Here is a 20,707-nt window from a genome sequence, read left to right as displayed (position 1 = left end):
AGTAGGTACAAAGGGGTTCCATAGGGGTCCAAGTAGCCTTCCCACAGCTTCCAGGATTCTCCTCACTTGGAATCCTCAATGCACCTGTGCTTGGAAGAGACCCGTCAAGAGTCGCCCTCCCGCAGCGACCACTGGGTCGTCTCCTAGGGCGCCCCCGATCACGCAGCACCAACGGACAGGGAATGTACGTGTACGTCTCTGTACCTAAAATGCAGCGGGGCCCCGCTTGTACTCCACAGTGCAATCACCAACAGGCATTTTCTCCTGGCACCGGTGTGCGTCAGTTAGCATGTTCGGAAATTCTTCAGAAACCAACCCCTGGAGAAGTACATAGACTCTCCTAGGAGGCACAGCTTGCTCAGGCCTGGGTGAACAAGGGAAACCTCGGAGGTCACTCTGAATAGCTCCCCATACTCCTGACCTGTTTCTATCAATCGGCGCGTTAAATAATGGTGGAGCAAAAAGGCACTCAGTTTTAAAAACATGACATCCAACCTGGCGGAAAGCGCGCGCCTATAGTCCCAGCTACACAGAAGACTGAAGCAGGAGGATCGCGGGAGCCTAAGAATTCAAGACCAGTCTGGCAATTTAGCGAGACCCCATCTTTTAAAAAAAAAAAAAAAAAGAACAGAACAGAACAGAAGAAAAAAAAAAAAAACATGCAAGAAACCGCGACAGTGCAGAGGGACAGCCTCACCGGTCAACGTTAGGGGTGGGCGTGAAGCCGCCCAAGAGGGGGGGGGAGAAAACCACCCGGTGCGCAGGCGCACACCGCCTCCCGCACGCCCGCCACGCCCTCTGCCATCTATTCACGCCACTAACTCCGCCTACCTCCCCGGCCCAGCCCGCCTATCCTCCACTCCTTCCAGGCGTGGCTAGCATCAGCCTGCGCTGCACCTCCCGGCCAGGGGCGTCGCTGTGCCAGCTTCTGCGCCCCACACGCCGCTTGCGCTCGGGCGGGGACAGAAGGCGGGGCAGCACGGTGAGGGGCGGTGTCGCCGCGGTATAGGGGCGGTGGCGGCGACGGAGCGGTGGTCCCTGCGCGATGGCCGCTTCGGTTTTGTGCTGCCTGCGGTGCTGCAGAGACGGCGGGACTGGCCACATCCCTCTGAAGGAGATGCCAGCTGTGCAGCTGGACACGCAGCACATGGGTAAGGGCCCTCGCTTTCCCATACCCAACGGCCCCAGGCTGGGGGCGGCGGGCGGGAGGCAAGGCGGGGGTCGGAGGGACCACGCGTCGCCCAGCCTTCCGACCCCGCCTCGCCCGGCTTCGCTGCCGCGGCACCCTCTCTCTAGTCCGGAGTTCGCCTGTCGCTGGCCGCCTCCATCGGGCTGGGCTGTGTTCAAGGCTGCGCAGCCTTCCCTGGCTGGCGTCGGGAGTGGGTGTGTTGACCTGCTCCTTGAGTTGCCTCCTGCTGAGGTGTCAGGTGTCCCCAGGCGAGGGGCGGAGGCGCCCTCACAGCCTTCGCGTGTGGCGCGCCTCTCAGGACTCGCACACTTTCGGAATGCATTAGGGTCTTCTGCCCTGACAATCGGTTGTTTCACTTTAGCCCCATCACGTATAGGATGAAGCTTGGGGTTTTTTGGAAGCAATTCCACCCTCACCTCCCAAAGTCAAAACAAGGCAGATTGCAGAAGCCTGAAGTCGCACCTCAGGTCAGAACATGCTATTTCGACTAAAAGCTCCCGTTGCTAGATTCTCCCTTAGTCACTGTTGGAAGCACTATAATTTTATCTAACTGGCGTCATCCCAACAGATTAGGCTATTGCAAAATAAATCAGCACTTTGCTCCATCGCTTCAGTGTTTTTCCCCCCGCCAGTAAGTTCTCATCTAACATTTTTCCTCTCCCCTAGGTAGCCTCTTTTACCACCTACTACTCCTTATAGTCTAGAATATATGGTTCAAGCAGGAGAGATTTCCCAATATGATGATTTTAGTTAGGATACTAAAATCAACGCTGCCCAGCCCCTTTAAGCTACAATAATATGAATTATTTGAGTCTAAATATACTTCTGCCCTTTCAATTTTTCCTGTCTCATGTGTAAAGTACATTGTATAACAAAGACAAATAAGAAGACAGTTCTTAATATGTATAACACAACTCTATTGCTCAGATTCTTTATAATTCTGGAACCGTTTTCCATTATATTTCGATAGCATGTACTATATGTGATAATTGTTTACTACCTTGTATGATGGTATTTACAGAGCTTTCAGTTCTTAGATCTTTCACATGTAGTGCAGAACCTCATTATATAAATAAATATCTGTTATTTATCTATGTATTTATAGACAGTGGATATTCATATCCTGTCTGAAAACATTTCCATTTCACTTGATTTACTGAAGTGATGTTTATTTTGTGACAAGTGGCAGACATTGTTTTAACTGTTGGGGATACAGTAAAAGGCAACCATATATTGCTTCTGCAATTTAAAGCAGCCTTAGCGCTTCTTCCTTTCTCTACTGCCAGACTTTTGAATCTCAGCAATGTACTCTAGAACATTCCTTTTTTTTCTGGCCTATGTCTTATGTAGGAGAAACAGGTTATACTCATTTCACTGTTGCCTTCCCCAACGCTGCCCAGCCCTTTTAAGCTACAAATATAGTAGAGTGATCCCATCATCAGATTTTCTATGTGCATGGAAGTTTTTTCTTTACCTGTCTTTGGTAAATTCAAGTTCTCTAATCCCAAAGAAGCCTGATTTGAGAACTTGAAAAAAATGAGAGGAGAGTTTCAAGCACATGTTGATCTTCATTTGAAAATATGAGCCAATATGCATGTATTTGGATATGTTATATAGATAACCTAAAGAATGTGGGGCTGGGTATGTGGCTCAAGCGGTAGCGCCGCTTGCCTGGCATGCATGCGGCTTGGGTTCAATCCTCAGTACCACATACAAACAAAGATGTTGTGTCCGCCGAAAACTAAAAAATAAATAAAATATTAAAAAAAAAGAATGTGATGGCTAACCACCACCACCACCACCCCACCCCCGCAAGTGGGGTCACATTTTGTTGCCCAGGCTGATCTGGGCTCAAGTGATCCTCTTACCTCAGCCTCCCACATGCCACTCACTGCCTGGCTTTGATTTTTTTTTTTAAATAGTCTATTACATATCATATCTAAATGATACCTCCTTTAGAGTAGTCACTTATTTTGATGTTGTTCCTCTTTTGGAATTTCTGTGGCATAGTTTTTGTGAATGTCTTCTTTGATGCCTTATTTGCTGCTTTTAATCATGATTAACTTTTTAGAAATCAGTGTCTCCCATGGCTACTATTTGTAAGGGAATGTTACATGCTTGGAAATTTCTAATGTTTCTAAAACATACTCTGTGGCCGTATTTCTATGATATTCTGCACTTGACTTTCCAAAACTACACATATCACATAGATCCAAATACAGAGTATCTTTTTACTTAGTAAGGAGAAATGGAAAGCTTAAAATGATTCCCCAGTGATTCACAAATGGCCCAGAATGTTCTCTGAACATATTCATTTTTCTGTATAAAACATCTCAGTGCCTAACAGAATGCTGTGGAGATAAAAATTATTTTTTAAATATGTATTTTTCCTAGTTGTAGGTGGACACAGTTCTTTTATTTCATTTTTATGTGGTGCTGGGGATTGAACCCAGTGCCTCACACATGCCAGGCAAGCGTTCTACTGAACCACAGCCCCAGCCCAGAAAAAATAATATTGAAATAAGCGAATACCATGTTTAGAATTGTTTCTGTGATTTCAACCCTGAGAGCAGACTATATTATTTTATTTAGTTTTGTTTTGGTACCAGGGATTGAACCCAAGGGCACTTAATCACTGGACTGCTTTTTTTTTTTTTTTTTGAGATAGGAATCTTGCTAAGTTGATAGAGCCTCCCTTAGTTGCTGAGGCTGGTTTCAAACCTAGGATCTCCTGCCTCAGTCTCCCAAGCTGCTGGAATTACAGGCATGCACCACCAACACCTGGCAGACTATATTGTTTTGAAAGTCTTGTATTTCTATTAACTTAGCAAGGATGAAATCCAAGACAATAAGTTATCTATTATAGAAGCTGGTTATTAAAAGGTTTTAGTAATGTGGGAGAACCACAGACCACTCACTGCCAGTTAAGAAAAAGAATTTACCATTTGTTTGTATAATCTTTGGAAATATGTGTTATAAGGATGCTTTCAGTTGCGGGTAGTGAAAAAAAAAACAGCTCAGAATTGTTTAAATAGTGAAGGAAATTTATTAGTACTTGTAATTGAAAAGTACAAAGGGAGCCCTGCCTTCAGGAAAGACTCAGTGCTACCAACAACTTGGTTTCTTTTCATTTCTTTCCTCTATCTTCTGTTATTTGTTCCTGAAGACTAACTTCCAAGAACCCTTGAAGCAGCTGCCTGGGCTGTAGGCTTCCTCATTCAGATATAAAAAGAATGAGAGTGACTTTGTTTTGTTTTTGAGGTAATGGGGATTGACCCTGGGGGCACCTCTATCACTGAGCTATATCTCCAGTTCTTTTACTTTTTATTTTGAGACCAGGGTCTCCCTAAGTTGCTGTGGCTAGCCTTGAACTTGTGATCCATCTGCTTCAGCCTCCAGAGTAGCTGGGGCCTGGATGAATGAAAGTGTCTTTATTTCCATGCTTCTCTGCAAAAATCCTCACACTTAGTCTCTAATTGTTTTTTGTTATATCACATGACCACTCTTGATTTATCACTGTAACCACGAAATTTGGATTTTACTGATTGACTTAACCTAGATCAAATGCTGTACCCTGAAGTCAGAGATTGAATCATCTTCCTTGGAATTGTTTGATCCCAGGGAGAAGTATATCCAGAAAGGAAAAGCAGATGCTACATGTCCTCTACAAAGTGCTTACTTAGCACGGCTTATTCATTCATTCATTGAACAAATTTGCTGAGCGTCCACTAGATGCCAAACACTGCAGGGTCTTTGCCATCAGGGAGAATGCTCTCCAGTTGCAACTACAGAGGTATGTAGAGTAGCCAGGTGCGGTGGTGCACTCCTGTAATCCCAATGACTTGGGAAGCAGAAGCAGGAGGATAGCAAGTTCAAAACCAGCCTCAACAACTTAGCAAGGCCCTAAGAAGCTTAGCAAGGCCCTGTCTCAAAAATAAAAGGTGAAAAGGGCTGGGGATGTGGCTCAATGGTGTAGCACCCCTGGGTTCTATCCCTGGTACCAAAAAAGAAAAAGTATGTAGGGTAGCCAGATACAAATTATTTATGATTCTTCCTCAGAATTTGGTTTTAACATTTTTAATTATAAAATAATAGATGTTAATATATGTTTAATAATCATGATAGAATCTCAGTGTTAACCTTAAGAGAGAGAATGATAGAATCTAATTTTTTTTTTTGCATTTCTCTTATGTGTTTATGCCAAATAGTTTTTTCTTTAAATATGAATTCAGCCTTCTAAAACTGTTCGGTAGTTTTATTTAACATTTCTGGATGAATCTCACACAGTTCTAATATCTAGATATGCTTTGTTTTATGCACTTTTTGCCAGTGAGATGGCAATATTGGCCACAGGCTTTGGGACTCACATCCCTTTGTATTAAAGGATATTTATTACATGTTAGACTTATGTTGTCTCTTAATGTTCTTTGATATATATGCTTTCCTAAACCAAGGTTTGGAAACAAATCTGTAGTGGAGTCACATATGAGGAGATGGCATTTTTCTTTCTCTCATCTATAAATATTATCTGAGCTGAAACTAAAATTTTCAGTGAGAAGAAAGAGTGTTTACTGATGTTAAAATCTGTTTACATATAGCCATGTGATGGACAGTAGCTAGCTAAACAAACCTTTTAAGATCCTAAAAGTGGGGGCTGGAGATCCTAAAAGGGATATTTTTCAGTGTCAGCTGTTTCAACATAGATATGTGTTCCTTTCCATATTCTGTGTACTCTTCAATGCTTACTTGATTGATGCATTAGTATAGTGTCTTGTTCTTAGTAGACATTCTGTTGGTATTAGTAGATTTAATTCATCTGGATAGAATGAATTAAAAATTGCACTAATTTACTAAACCTTCTTGTGTTTATGTCTTCAAAAGATTTATGAAATTATCCAATTTGTTTATTGGCTAAAAACTAAATGAGTTAGTCTATTTCTTCCTTACAAGAATTTTAAATATTCAGCATAATACAAAGTTATTATAGTTTCTTTGAAACAACTTAATTAACCAAGACTTATAGCTACAAATGAATATTATATAGAAATGTTCTCTATATAATAAAACAATGAATTAAGTATTTTAAACAGTGAATTAAGTATTTAAAGTTATTGATCAGTATTCCTGTATTTCAGAGTACTTATAACATCCCTATTTTTTGTGAAATAAAGTGTTAGAAGTGAATGAATTAACCCTAGTTGTTGAATATGAAAATATAAAACTTTATGTAGTGTCTGCATTCTTTGTTTAGGAACAGATGTTGTCATTGTAAAAAATGGAAGAAGAATATGTGGAACAGGAGGTTGTTTAGCCAGTGCACCTTTACATCAAAACAAAAGCTACTTTGAATTCAAAATCCAGTCTACAGGTTAGTATAATGGCACTTTATTATTTCAGGTCTTAATTGTTCTAAATATTAAGAAAATTTTTAAATATATGAAAAAGATTCAGGAGGTAAAAAAAAGGTTCCAAACTCTTTCTTAGAATACCTGAATCTTCCACTTGTTGTTGTGTGATCCTGGTTAAATTAGTCAATTTTGTTAAATTAGATTCCGTTTTTTCTTCTATAAAATGGGGATTATAGGAGCTGTCTTTTTCCCTCCCTCACAGAAAGTGAGAAAAAAGTATGAAAGTATCTTTAAGACGGAATATGCTGAGTAAATATAAGATAATAACATTATTAAGAGGTTTTAAATTCACCATTTTATTTACTCAGGCATATGATAGGACTATATAATAGGAGTAAATAATTCCTCTATTACTCAACTCCTTGAATAATATAATAATATAAAATAATACAGAATATCCTTCTGGGGCTTGTTTCCTTCCTTCCTGCCTGCCTTCCTTCCTTCCTTCCATTTTTAGACAAGGTCTTGCTAAATTGCTGAGGTTGGCCTAAAACTTATAATCCTCCAGCCCCAGCCCTCCAGGTAGCTGGGATTACAGGTGTGTACCATCTTGCCTGTCTTGTTTTCTATATTAGTTTTTATTTTTTTAATATTTTTTAGTTATCAATGGACCTTTATTTTATGTTTTTATTTGCAGTGCTGAGAATTGAACCCAGGGCTTCACACATGCTAAGCAAGCACTCTACCACTAAGCTACAACCCCAGCCCCTCTATATTAGTTTTAAATAGCGATTTTTCTTAAAGGACTATATAAATCTGAATCTGTCATTTGTTAGCTCACTGGCTGAAAAATATTCCTGGTTACTATAATGTTCTCAAGTATAACATATTTGTTTCTCAAGAAAACTAAATAGCTTGAGCCTTAAATCTAATAAAAATTTTATGTGGATTTTCTGTAAAGGATCTCATCCCTAATGATATCCCTAGGATAAATAGATTGTTGGAGTTTGTAGCATTGATCCTATGTTGAAAGCTTGAGGCAATTGTGCACAGTTTGAGGCTTTTCGTTTTGTTTTGTTCTATTTAATTTGTTATTGTTTTGGTACCAGAGATTTAACCCAGGAGACACACCCCAATTCTCTTTATTTTTTATTTTGAGACAGGGTCTCACTAAGTTACTTAGGGCCTTGACAAGCTTCTGAGGATGACCTTGAACTTGTGATCCTCCTGCTTCAGGCTCCTGAGCCCCTGGGATTATAGGCATGTACCACCAAACCTAGCTGTGCACAGTTCTTTAGGAGTAAGGAGACTGTAGAACCCTGTCTGCAAGTGTTATCCTGTGAATTTAGTATTGTCACCTCCTGTTACTCTCATAACAGTCTTACTTTGGAGGACAAAGTATATGGTCATATTATTTCAAAGGCCAAGATGGTGAAGTTTAGACATCCAAGTTTCTGATGGTCTCACTCAATCCAAAAAAATTAATATATTGAGAACATGGTATTATTTTTTTATTTTATTTTTTTTAGTTGTAGTTGGACACAATACCTTTATTTTATTTATTTTTTGGGGGGCCGGGTACCAGGGATAGGACTCAGGAGCACTTGACCACCAAGCCACATCCCCAGCCCTATTTTGTATTTTATTAGAGACAGCATCTCACTGCGTTGTTTAGCACCTCTCTAAATTGCTGAGGCTGGGTTCGAACTCGCCATCCTCCTGCCTCAGCCTTCTGAGTTGCTGGGATTACAAGCATGTGCCACCGCACCTGGCTTATTTATTTATTTTTATGTGGCATTGAGGATTGAACCCAGCGCCTCGAATGTGCTAGGCAACTGCTGGGCCACAACCACAGCCCCAAGAGAACATGGTCTTTAAACCTTCCATGTATAGAATTTCTCCTGATTTATAAAAAATGAGATGGAAGCAATTTGAGATAAAAATATAAGTATTCTGTTCGGCCTGTTAAAAGGAAAGCTCCTGTTTCAAAAGTCAACTTAGTCCAAAAGGTTTTAACTCACTGACTTCAACTTTTAATAAGAAAATAATTTTGTACCTTATCATTGATTTTTCTTCTCTCCATTATATTGTTAACAATATACATTGTTTGTCACTTTTTATAGATGCAAAAACTGAAGACAGTAATCTTTCACTTAGAGGTAATCTTGAGATAACTCCAGACCACTTAAATTCAATGTGTATTTGTATAAATTCAAAACTCAGGGCTTTGTGCATGCTAGGGAAGTGCTTTACCACTGAGCTATACTCCAAGCCCTGAGCATTTAAAAAAAATTTTTTTAAGAGAAGAATAATGGGGGCTGGGATTGTGACTCAGAGGGAGAGTGCTCGCCTTGCATGCATGAGGAACTGGGTTCAATCCTCAGCCCCACATAAAAATAAAATAAATATTGTGTCCACCTATAACTAAAAAAAAAATATTTTAAAAAAGAGAAGAATAATGACAACAGCTGGCATTTTTTTTATACATAATACCCCCCCACACACTTTTTTTTAATATTTCACTATTTTGGTTGGTTTATTGGATCTTATCTTTTCCTAACTCTATAAAGGGGTACTTTTATACTCCATAGTTCACAGATGAGGAATCAGCCATTAATTAATTTGCTCAATGTAACATAACTAGGTCAAGATATGAACTTTAGCAGTACAATGCTTATCTCCTAGGCTGCATCTTATCTGTAGAAAACATACACTTTGCAAACTACTTTTAAAAGATTTTTTTTAAAGATTCAAAGAAAGAGTTTAGTGATAATCTGATACTTCTTAATAAAAAACAGTTTATGCTCCCTTTTAAAATAACTCTTTTATATTTGCGTTTTTCCGATTTGGGGGGCATTTAAACCATTGTATTTTTAGGAATATGGGGTATTGGTGTTGCAACTCAGAAGGTTAACCTGAATCAGATTCCCCTTGGCCGAGATGTGCACAGTCTGGTGATGAGAAATGATGGAGCCCTATACCACAACAATGAAGAGAAAAACAGGCTGCCAGCAAACAGCCTTCCACAGGAGGGAGACGTGGTGGTGAGTCTTCTAGTAGTTAGAGCTGCTATCCCCTGTAAATTGTTACACTTGAGCTGCTTTGAGTAGATAACAGTTTTGCCTGGGAGTTTGTAGTTTGGATTCCAAAGCCTGGGTTTGAATCTAATGAAGTGGAACAGTTTCCAGAGAGAGCACTTGGTGTAGATGCCACTGCCTTACCTCATTACCTTCTCCCTTCTAGAGCTGCCACTGGCCAGGGGCATCAGAGGGAGTCCTTGCTTCCTCTCAAGTAGATTAGTGACAGATTGGCTGCTGAGCACTAATTCCTACTTCTAGAAGTCACATCAGAGAAAACTTGGCCCCAATTTGAAACATTTGCTGACCTTGTATTAGAAAATAGTAGATATTTTTGAGAATGGAAATACTTAATTTGTTATTGAACATCTGTTTGAAATTTACAGCATTTTTAAATTAGAAGTGGCTGTCTTCATTAAACTTAATCTAATTAAACCTCCTCCATATTCAGAAATCTTCAGAGAACTATACTGAAAATCCTAAGACTTAATTGTAGAAAAGGTTTTTTTAGAAGTTAAGAGTCACATGTTATAAGAATTCTTTATTTTCTTTCCCAAAGGGACTTATTTTACTCTTTACCAAAGCAACTTGTTAAAAATGCAACCCAAAGACCTCATCTTTTTTCCTAGACACTTCTTCTCAACTCATGTTAGCCTAGAACCCTGTCTCTAGAGTCCAAGCCAAGTTAGCTGTTGATTGAGAACAGAGTCCTAGAGTCTCATTTAACCAACATACCCTTGTACACAGAACCTTGGGTTCCTGGTTCTAATTATCAAGGTGAAAGGAATCTGAATAATGAAGGAAAGTTTCTCCTAATAAGATGACCCAGACAAGACAAATGCAGGTTATTGAATTAAAGAAATATACAGGATTTTAGAAAGACTAAAAGAAAAGTATGGGATTTTTTTTTTTTTCAGTATTTTTGCAGTACTATAGATTGAACCCAGGGGTTTGTGCATTCTACCGTTCAGCCACATTTCTAGCCCTAAAATTTTCAATTGTGGTCTAATATTCTCTTCTGCAACTTAAAAAAAAAAATATATGAAAAACGGGGTTTTTAATTGTTTGAAGTTTTTTTTTCTAAGTTGAAGAAAAGAAGACAAAAGTCATAACCTGTTTTAAAACCTGTCTTTCCCTGTTCTGTTTTTTTTTTTTAATAGTTTGTTTTATTCATGGATCATTGCCAGATGTGTATAATATGGAACATCCTTGTTTAGATGGTTATTTCATAAAAGAAAAAAATCTTTGGAGTTAAGGCTGTCAACCTATTTACACTAAAAGATGAAATTCAAACATAAGAATAATCAGTAACAAATGTTTTTCTTTGTTAATATGCTGAACTTCTGTGTGTTACTCTTGCCTTCATATCTTATCTCATTCATGATGACTGATATCACAGATTGAAAGATCTAAGAATGTCATTTTTAGCCTGTCAGCATTATTAAATTACACTGTAAATTTCCATACCCATTCTGATAAAAGAAGAACTAAAAAATAAGAAATATATGCGGGGCTGGAGCTGTGGTTCAGGGGTAGAGCACTTGCCTGGCATGTGTGAGGCCCTGAGTTCAATCCTCAGCACCACATATAAATAAATAAAATAAAAGATCCATTGATAACTAAAAAATATCTTTTAAAAAAAGAAATATATGCAAGGCAAAAAGTAAAATATTATTCATATGTGTGTGTGTGTGTGTGTTCAAACCCTTGAGAAGAAATTTTGCCAAATTGTTGACAGTTGGCAAAACATAGAAAGAATTATAAGACAGGAAAAACATTCTCATGTGCTTTTAGTATCATCATGGCAGAATCAAACCCAGTTTCTAGATCACATAAAAAAACAGATTAAGTTAGAAAATACTTAAATTAAACTTTGCCTTTCTTTGGTACTAGGTTTTGTTTTTCTACTGGAGACTTGGATTTAAAACTCACTTGCTTGCAATAGAGTATATTGCTACCTAGTGGTGAAGAGTGCCTAGTTTACAACCTACTTTGTTGAACTGCTACATTTCCTATAGTCCCATAAAGAGATTAACATACTTTCTTTTCTTATGTAGTTGGGTTTTTGTTTTTTTTAAACAGATCTCATCATTAAAAAAACTAATCCTGGGCATTAGTTAACTTTATTTTTATATTTAAATATATAAACTAAAATGAAGCAAAGGCAATCTATATACTCTTCATCTTTCTCAATGTTTTTTAATTTTTAATAAATCATTGTTTATTCCTAGTTTTGATCAAATTTGAGGAGAAACTTGTATAGCACTTAACACAATGGCTTTTCTAGGCCTTTGCTATCTTATCTAGAAAGGGAAAAAGTTAAGACTTAATCTGTTAGATCTGCTTCTACCTCTAAAAACCTTTTAAAGTGATATAATTTATCCACATTCAGAAGTCCTTGAAGTAGTTTGCTTCTTGGTTTGCAATGATTTATCATTGATTATCAATGATTTATCAATTGAAAAATCTCTGTTGTCTGTTCTTACTTCTTCAGAGGAAAGATCTCTTTTTGTCATTAGTTAGTAACTACAGGTTGAGTATCCCTCATCTGAACTAAGTAAGCTAAAATATTTCTCAGAAGTGGTTCTGATTTCAGGTTTTGGTCGATATTGGAATATTTGTATATACATAATTAGGTATCTTGGGAATGAGGTCCAAGTCTAAACATGAAATGCATAGCCTAAAAGTAATTTATACAATATTTTTAGTGTGCCTGTGTTTTTTGACTATGACCCATTGTAGAAAGTCAAGTGTGGAATTTTTCCCTTGTGCTATCATTGTCAACCCTCAAAAAGTTTCAGATAGAGATGCCCAACCTATATTGTGTAAAGATGTAAAGAGAGGCAGTATGGCATGGTGATTTAAAAGCAAGTATTTGAAACCAGCCTGAATAAATTTAAATCTCAGCTCTGCCATTCCTAGCTGTGCAAGCTTAACCTTTCTGTTCTTTAGCTACCACATCGATAAAAATGGGACTAATAATATCTATCTTGTTGTGAGGATTAAGTGAGTACATATGAAGTACCTAGGCTATCTTAAGTGTTCTGTAACATTTTAATAATAATTATTATTATTACTAATTGTGCTCTTTTCCTACCATCAGTAATGTATACAAATAATATACTTTTGGGCTAGGGCTGTAGCTCTGTGGCAGCTCTAGGCAGAGCATTTGCCTAGCATGTGTGTTCAATCCTTAGCATCACATAAAATAAATAAATGAACAAATACAATAAAGGCATGCTGTCCATCTACAGCTACAAGAAAATTTTAAAATAAAGTAATATACTTTTATTCCATTATTTGTTTTGAAGCCGTGTGTGTGTGTGTGTGTGTGTGTGTGTATTATTTATTTATTTATATGTGTTGCTGAGGATCGAACCCAGTGCCTCACAGATGGTAGGCAAGCACTGTACTACTGAACTACAACCCCAGCCCTATTTTAAATCTTTTGAGCTACTATTTTTTTTGATGCTACCAATCTTATTTAATTATAAAAACTAGTTTTACCTTAGTAATACACTGGACATTTTTTAGACCAGGGTAGATTTCTTCTTGGAAATAAAATTATATAAGACATTTCTTCACAACTTGAAAACACTAACAGGTAATAGGACCTTATAATGAAAACCTCGAGTTTTCCTCCCTTAAGATCAAATTCTACAGAGAACAGTGGTTTTTGTGGTTGTTGTTGTTGTTTTTCTTTTTTCCTTGGTGCAATTCTGGGGATTGAACCCAGGGACATTCTGCCACTGAGTTATACCCACAGCCCTTTTTAAAATTATATTTTGAGTCCAGTTCTCAATAAATTGCTGAGGTTGGCCTCTAACTTGCTATCCTCCTGCCTCAGCCTCCTGAGTAGCTGAGATTACAGGCATGCACCCAGCAAAGAACAGTGTTTCATTTATGAGTTTAAAAAGTCTTGGCAGGACATGGTGGCATATGCCTGTAATCCCAGCTGCTTGGGAGGCTGAGACAGGAGGATTGTGAGTTCAAAGCCAGCCTCAGCAACAGCAAAGTGTTTAGCAACTAAGTGAGACCCTGTCTCTAAATAAAATACAAAATAGGATTGGGGATGCCTCAGTGGTTGAGTGCCCCAGAGTTCAATCCCCGGTACTCCCCCTGACCAAAAAAAAAAAAGTCTGTTTATGGCATGCAGCACTTACATCACTTATGTCACTTTTCAAATTAAAAAATCAGATTATACAAATAATAATATTAGGATTTAAGCTACACTGTCAATTCTGGGGATCTTACCTGGCCTTTTTCCCTACACAATCTCTACTGATTTTTATAGTTCAGTTTAAGTGGAGTTCTAACAGATTGTAAACCTTTTAATGGAAACTATAGTGACCCTATGCTTGGGTTTTTGTTTATTTTCTTGATTTCATGATTCCTAATACTTATGGGGCTTTTTTATTTTTTCCTTCCTTCATAGGGTATTACATATGACCATGTAGAATTAAATGTATATTTGAATGGAAAAAACATGCATTGTCCTGCATCAGGTATACGAGGGACAGTGTATCCAGTTGTTTATGGTAAGCTAAAATATTTCTCATATTATTAGATGTATGTTAACTTTTGTTTGGCCTTCACACTAATTTTATAACAATCATTCATAAGTTCGGACAAGTTATTAATAAGAACTTTTTTACATAGAATACAGGCTCTTAGATTTCCTCTTTGCAGAATGAAGAATATTTTTCCCCACATAAAAAAAAAAAACTCTCGCTGGGGCTGGGGCTCAGTGGTAGACACTTGCCTGGCATAGTGTGAGACACTGAGTTTAATTCTCAGCACCACATATAAATAAATAAAATAAAGGTCTATGAACAACTAAAAAAAAATTTTTTTTTTAAACTTTCTAGGGGCTGGGGTTATGGCTCAACGGTAGAGCTCTCGAACGCGTGTGCAAGGCCCTGGGTTCCATCATCAGAACCACATATAAATAAATAAAATAAAGTTTTTAAAAAGCCTCTTTTTTTTTTTTTTTTAAAAAAAGACCTTTCTAAATACAATGATTATAGTTAAGTACGCAATAACCATATTATCTTTTCATCATGTATCCTTTTCCAAAAAGCTGTGCTGAATTTACAAAGCTTTTTCTGCCAGTTACTAAGAAGAATTTAATAACTTGAAATTGTAATTATAAAGAATATTTTAGAACTAGATATGGGACTTTTATGTAGAATGAGCATTTATTACCTTTATAAAATCACCTAAATGTTAACATTCTTCTGAAAGAAATGGTGACCTAGACTAGTTTCTTATTGATTGTTTTGCTTTTAATAGCTGTAGGTGTATAAGTGCCAACATTTGTGTGCAGGTATGTCCTTCCAAGAATTGGGTTACTTAAGAAATGACTCTGTACTACTTAATTACTTTAAATTTTTTTATAGAATATTTCAAACATATACAGAAGTAAAGAGGCTAGTATGATGAACCTCATATACTGATCCTCCAGCTTCAAACAATTACCACTTGTACCAGTGGTACTTTTATGTACTCCCACTCTTTTCCAATTCTTTTCCTTCCCTCCTTAGATTATTTTGAGGCATATACCAACATTTTATCATTTTGTTCATAAATATTTTGCATTTATCTCTAAAAACCAAGATGTCTCTCTTTTTTTAGAAAAAAAATAACCATAGTGGCTTTATCACTCATTTCTGCTTTACTCTAAATCAATAAGCATATGATTTTTCTAACTTTTAGTAAGTTTAAAATGTTTTATTATTTAATTACTTTAAAGTTCTTAGATTTGGGTTATAATAAAAGTTACCTTTTGGGGAATAGTTTACTATAAGGATAGTGTTAGTGATGACAGACTATTATGTCACAGAAATATACAATAACAAGTACAAATATTTGATAATATAATAATCAAAGCTTGTGATTTACTTTTTTTTTTAAAAAAATTATACTTGTAGATGGACAGAATGCCTTTATTTTATTTGTTTATTTTTATGTGGTGCTGAGGATCGAACCCATTGCCTCACACATGCTAGGCAAGTGCTCTGCCACTGAACTACACCCCCAGCCTGTGATTTACTTTTTTTTTAATATTTATTTTTTAGTTGTAATTGGACACAATATCTTTATTTATTTTTATATGGTGCTGGGGATCCAACCCAGGGCCTCCCCCATGCTAGGTGAGCGCTCTACCGCTGAGCCACAACCCCAGCCCTATGATTTTACTCTGTAGTTAAGGTTTTAGTCTTCTTTTCTCCTAAAAATTACTTTTCAATGATTTTTGCCTTCTGTGTCTTTGAATGTAAAAATGCTTTTAAATTTAATTTATTTAGAGATAAGGTCTCACTGAGACCTTACCTCACCATTGCTGAGGCTGGCTTTGAACTTGCCATCTTCTTGCCTCAGCCTCCCAAGCCACTGGGGTTTCAGGCATGTGCCACCATGCCCAGCTTATTCAGCATTATTTTTAATGAAGCAAAGTTAAAAGATCATAAACTATATGTAGCAAAGTGCATTTTCAATTTGAATTTGATAAACTCAAATCCAACTTAATTCCCTTTCCCTTTGCCTTCCATCTCCTCCCATTCCTAGAACAATCCAGCCATTCTTTCTGTTCTTAAATTCAGCCTTTGTAAGAAAAAACTGCATAACATTGAAGAAGTGTTATTCAAAGTCAGGACTTCCAGTCTAATTTAAGCTCTTAATAGTTTTGGCAGTTCTTTTACATCTCTGTGTATTTGAGACCATCACTGCATTTCTAGAATTTCCTACCCATCTTCATAGATGCTCTTGCCTTCTACTTATAAAGAAACAGATTATTAGTATTAAACTCCAGCTTTCCTCCCTTCCCTTCTGAAGTTTTTGGGGATGACTCTAATCTTGCTGTATTTCCATCCATTTCAAAGGAAATGGTTCTTTTCACATGGAAAATGAGGTCTAGATTTCAAACTCACCAACTCTAGGACTTCAGTTATTTTGTCTACATTATATGTCATCTAGTTTTCTCCTGTGCTTATAAACATTCTAAGTCTTTCCCATCTCAGAGGTCCTCCCTTGAACTTGAATCCCTCACTAGCCCTGTGTTCACCTTTTTCTGAGTAGCCACACTTCTTGTAGAATGACCTAAACCCAGTAACTTTATTGTTATCATTCATTTCCTCTGCAACCCTGCCTGGCTGTCATTACCACCACTTCATTGAAACCAACCTTATTAAAATCACTGGTGACTTCATGAACGTCAATTCTAGTACTTTTTTCTGTGTTTATTTTCTGAACTATAAAATATATAGTAATGTTCATTAAACATATTTATGCAGTTTAACAAAAACTGTGAACACTCAACATTATTACCACTTAGATCAAGAAATACAGAACATTTTCAGCACCCAGTATACATCCTCTACCACAGCTGCATTCCTCATTAGTACCAATTATGTGCTGTTTTTTTTAGCATAATTAAGATTCATCCATATTTTAGCATATATCATTGATTCATTCATTTTTACTGCCAAGTGATATAGATCATTGTGTGAATGTATTAAAATTTGTTTATCTCTTCACCAGTTAGTAGATATTAGGGCTGTTTCCAGTTTTGGACCATTTCAAATAAAGTTGGTATATACATTCATGTTTATGCCTTTGTATGCGTATACACATTGATTTCTCTTGAGTAGATACTTATAAGAAGCCAGACACAGTGATACATGCCTGTAATCCCAGTGATTCAGGAAGCTGAGGCAGGAGGATTACAAGTTGGAGGCCAGCCTGAGCAACTTTGCAAGATCTTGTCTCAAAATAAAGAGTGCTAGGGGGATAGCACAGTGATAGAGGGCCCTTGGGTTAAATCCCTTGTACCACAAAAAACAAAACAAACAAAAACATGTAGAAGAAGCTAAATAAGACCTATAGTCTAGTTCACAGTAGTATATCAGTTTCAGTTTCCTGGGGATATTGTAGTATAAGAATATATGATGTTACCACTGGGGAAGCTGAATGAAGGATACATGAGATTCCTTATAGTATATTTGTAAATTCCCACGAATCCATAATTTTTTCCCAAAAGCCATTATATTATAAAATAATACATCTTAGTTATATAAAATTGGGAAAATACCAAAAATATTTGAAATACCCATATTCACACCATTTGGAGGTTTTTAAGAAACAGGGTTTTGCTTTGTTGTCCAGGCTGCGCTCAAACTCCGGGGCTTAAGATCCTCTTTCCCCCAGCCTCCTTAATAGCTGAGACTACAGGCATGTGCCACTGCAGTTGGCATGAAATCATTATTAATAATGTTTTGATGTATACCCTTCCAGTGTTTTTGATAGATTTTGCTTTTTGTTTGAGTGTTTTTACTAAATACTAATAGATTTTTGTAGCCTGGACAACAGAAAGGTTTATTCTTCTTTCCTGTTATGATATTAAGAAAATAATGTATTTTATTTTTATTTTTAACTTTTTTGTGGTGCTGGTGATGGAACCCAGGGCCTCATGCCTGCTAAGCAGGTGCTCCCACTGAGCTACATCCCTAGTCCAAAAACAGTAGATTTTGTAATTATGCATTCATTCCAAGGTGTTTGCTTCTAATTTTTTTTTTTCTTTTTCTATCTTCTAGTTGATGACAGTGCAATTTTGGATTGCCAGTTCAGTGAATTTTATCATACTCCTCCACCCGGTTTTGAGAAAATATTATTTGAACAGCAGATCTTCTGAATGTATTATTTTTGAAACTTGTATTTCTGCACTGTTACAAGTGTTTACCATTTAATAAAGCTTTATCTGACCTGTAGATGAAATTATATTCTTAAAAATTTGCTTGTTAATATTATCTAAAGAAGCATTGTATTCAATATGCCACCCAGAGTGTTGTTAAAATAATTATGCTTTGTGCTATAAAAATCAGCATTTGGGGCAGTTTATTAATTCTTATTTAAATAAATATATCTATGAGTTTTATTAACAGTATTAATGGTAATATGTGTACAAATATTTAAAAGGGAATCTTTCTTATATAAAGTGTTTGTTTTGATAGAGATAGAGAGTTGGGTGATTTTTTTTTTGTCATTCTGAAATTTAGATCTCACTAATTATTTTAAATCTGAAGCCCAGTAATTTTGTGTCTCCTTGCCTTTTTTATATACCTTATAACAAAATAACAAATTTATATTATTGGCAACTTCATTTTTTAATCTATTTATGGTATTAATGTACCACTTATAACTTAAATTGCTTATTGTTGTATCACTATTTTTGATTTGCTTTGTAAAAGAAGATAAAAAATTTAGCACTTGTCAGAGTATTTTGCTGAAGACCATCATGCTGTGTTACTTCAGAGTGTGTTGATTAATGATGTAGTGTGCACTGGCAGACATTTAGAGTAAGAATAGTATGCTGCTTTAAATTTAAATGAGATTATTCTCTTAAGGACTTTATTTAAATATATGTTTTCTGTAATGAATGATAGTAGTAATTAAGGAATATTCAGTTCTATATTAAATAAATTTATCCTGTTTTGTTAATTGTACAATAAATTCACTTCTCCCTTATTTTAGAAGTTCAGAAACAAGTGATTCTTCTCCATGACCTTGAGCCTTTGCCTAGGTTTCATTGAGAGTCATGGCCACTTCCCCTTTTTTCAAATGAGCATGCTGAAGATTTATATATTTCACTCCTTTAATGAACAAGAAGCAGTACAATATACTGTATTAGAAGAACATGGACATTAGAACTGGGTGGACATCAGAGTTGTAGTTTTGCTCCTAATGTCATTATCTTCTCAGGAGGTGAGTTCCTCAGTGCCTCCATACCCCAAGATTCTGCACTTAAAGGAAAGGAAAATTATACCCACATGCTAAGATCCTACAACTAGTCAGTTAATAAGATTATATATGTAAAATGTCTTAATCATCATAGGCACTGAATAAATGTAGTTTCTTCCTCATTGTGAAGCAGTGGTTTTCATGGTGTGCCTCAGGCCAGTAGCCATGGCATCATCTGGGAATTTGTTAAAATAATGGATACTCTGAGATCTCAGCCCAGACCCCAAATCAGAAACTGCAAGGTGTGGCAGCCAGAAATCTGTGTTTTAATAAGCACTCAGATAGATCTGATAACACTCTTTAAGGTTTGAAGACGACTGAAGAGACAAGTTTTTTTTGGGGGGGAGGCCGTTATTGGGGATTGAACTCAGGTGCACTTGACCACTGAGATACATCCCCAGCCCTATTTCGTATTTAGAGACAGGGTCTCACTGAGTTGCTTAGTGCCTCACTTTTGCTGAAGCTGGCTTTGAACTCTGGATTCTCCTACCTCAGCCTCTCGAGCTGCTGGGATTACAGGCATATACCACTGCGCCTAGCAGGAGACCATTCTTTGAAAAGGATTGCCTGCTGAAATTTTTCTGTAGATTTGGGACAGGCTGTTTTTGCCCCCAAAGCTAGAGAATCCTGCACAATGCTTATTTGTTTATTTGGTAGACCAAAAAAAAGTGACAATGTGCTTTGAAAATATAGATATACATAAACCTCACCTTTTACCTCTGAAGATAAATAGAATTGAACTAGCTGGGTGCAGTGGCACAGGATCACAAGTTCAAGGCAAGCCTTAGTAATTTACCTAGGCCCTGAGAAACTTAGTAAGATCCTGAACAACTAGTAAGACCCAGTCTCAAATTAAACAATTAAGGGCTAGGGATATGGCTCTGAGGTTAAGTACCCCTGGGTTCAATCCCTAGTACCAAGAAGGGGAAAAAAAAAAAGAATTGAACTAGCTATGTGTTATTTATGCATTTTCATCAGACTTTCACAGTAATTTTAGTTCATGAAGAACAGGGTTACAAAAGAAGCAATGATATGAAGAGAGATCCTACAGAGTAGGAGAATATCTTTGCCACATGCACATCAGCTAGAGCACTAATCTCCAGGATATATAAAGAACTCAAAAATTAACATCAAAGAAACAAACAACCAAATCAATAAATAAGCTAAGGAACTGAACACACACTTCTCAGAAGAAGATCTAGAAGTGATCAACAAATATATGAAAAAATGTTTAACATCTCTAGTAATTAGAGAAATGCAAATCAAAACTACTGTAAGATTTCGTCTCACTTCAGTCAAAA

The 20,707-nt window shown here is 36.8% G+C and overlaps 1 protein-coding gene across 2 annotated transcripts; it reads left to right on the top strand.

Annotated features, from left to right (window-relative positions):
• Window positions 1-979: 979 nt before the first annotated feature.
• Window positions 980-19,292, top strand: Spryd7 (SPRY domain containing 7). Of its 2 annotated transcripts, XM_076872363.1 has the most exons (5): window positions 980-1,151; window positions 6,441-6,557; window positions 9,415-9,581; window positions 14,050-14,152; window positions 18,203-19,292. In XM_076872363.1, exons 1-5 carry the CDS (start codon window positions 1,046-1,048, stop codon window positions 18,298-18,300), a joined length of 591 nt encoding a protein of 196 aa, XP_076728478.1. In that variant the 5' UTR covers window positions 980-1,045; the 3' UTR covers window positions 18,301-19,292. The 2 variants fall into 2 exon arrangements, with proteins under 2 accessions (XP_076728478.1, XP_076728479.1); XM_076872364.1 differs by lacking the exon at window positions 14,050-14,152.
• Window positions 19,293-20,707: the final 1,415 nt, after the last annotated feature.

Source organism: Callospermophilus lateralis, chromosome 12, assembly GCF_048772815.1.
Source record: "Callospermophilus lateralis isolate mCalLat2 chromosome 12, mCalLat2.hap1, whole genome shotgun sequence".
Classification (NCBI taxonomy): domain Eukaryota; kingdom Metazoa; phylum Chordata; class Mammalia; order Rodentia; family Sciuridae; genus Callospermophilus; species Callospermophilus lateralis.
This window is presented reverse-complemented; position numbering and strand designations above follow the sequence as displayed.

Coding starts and splice junctions, on each gene's coding strand:
- Spryd7 (XM_076872363.1), top strand. CDS start 1,046: ATGGCCGCTTCGGTTTTGTGCTGCCTGCGGTGCTGCAGAGACGGCGGG. Junction 1,152..6,440: donor GCTGGACACGCAGCACATGG/GTAAGGGCCCTC, acceptor TTCTTTGTTTAG/GAACAGATGTTGTCATTGTA. Junction 6,558..9,414: donor ATTCAAAATCCAGTCTACAG/GTTAGTATAATG, acceptor TTGTATTTTTAG/GAATATGGGGTATTGGTGTT.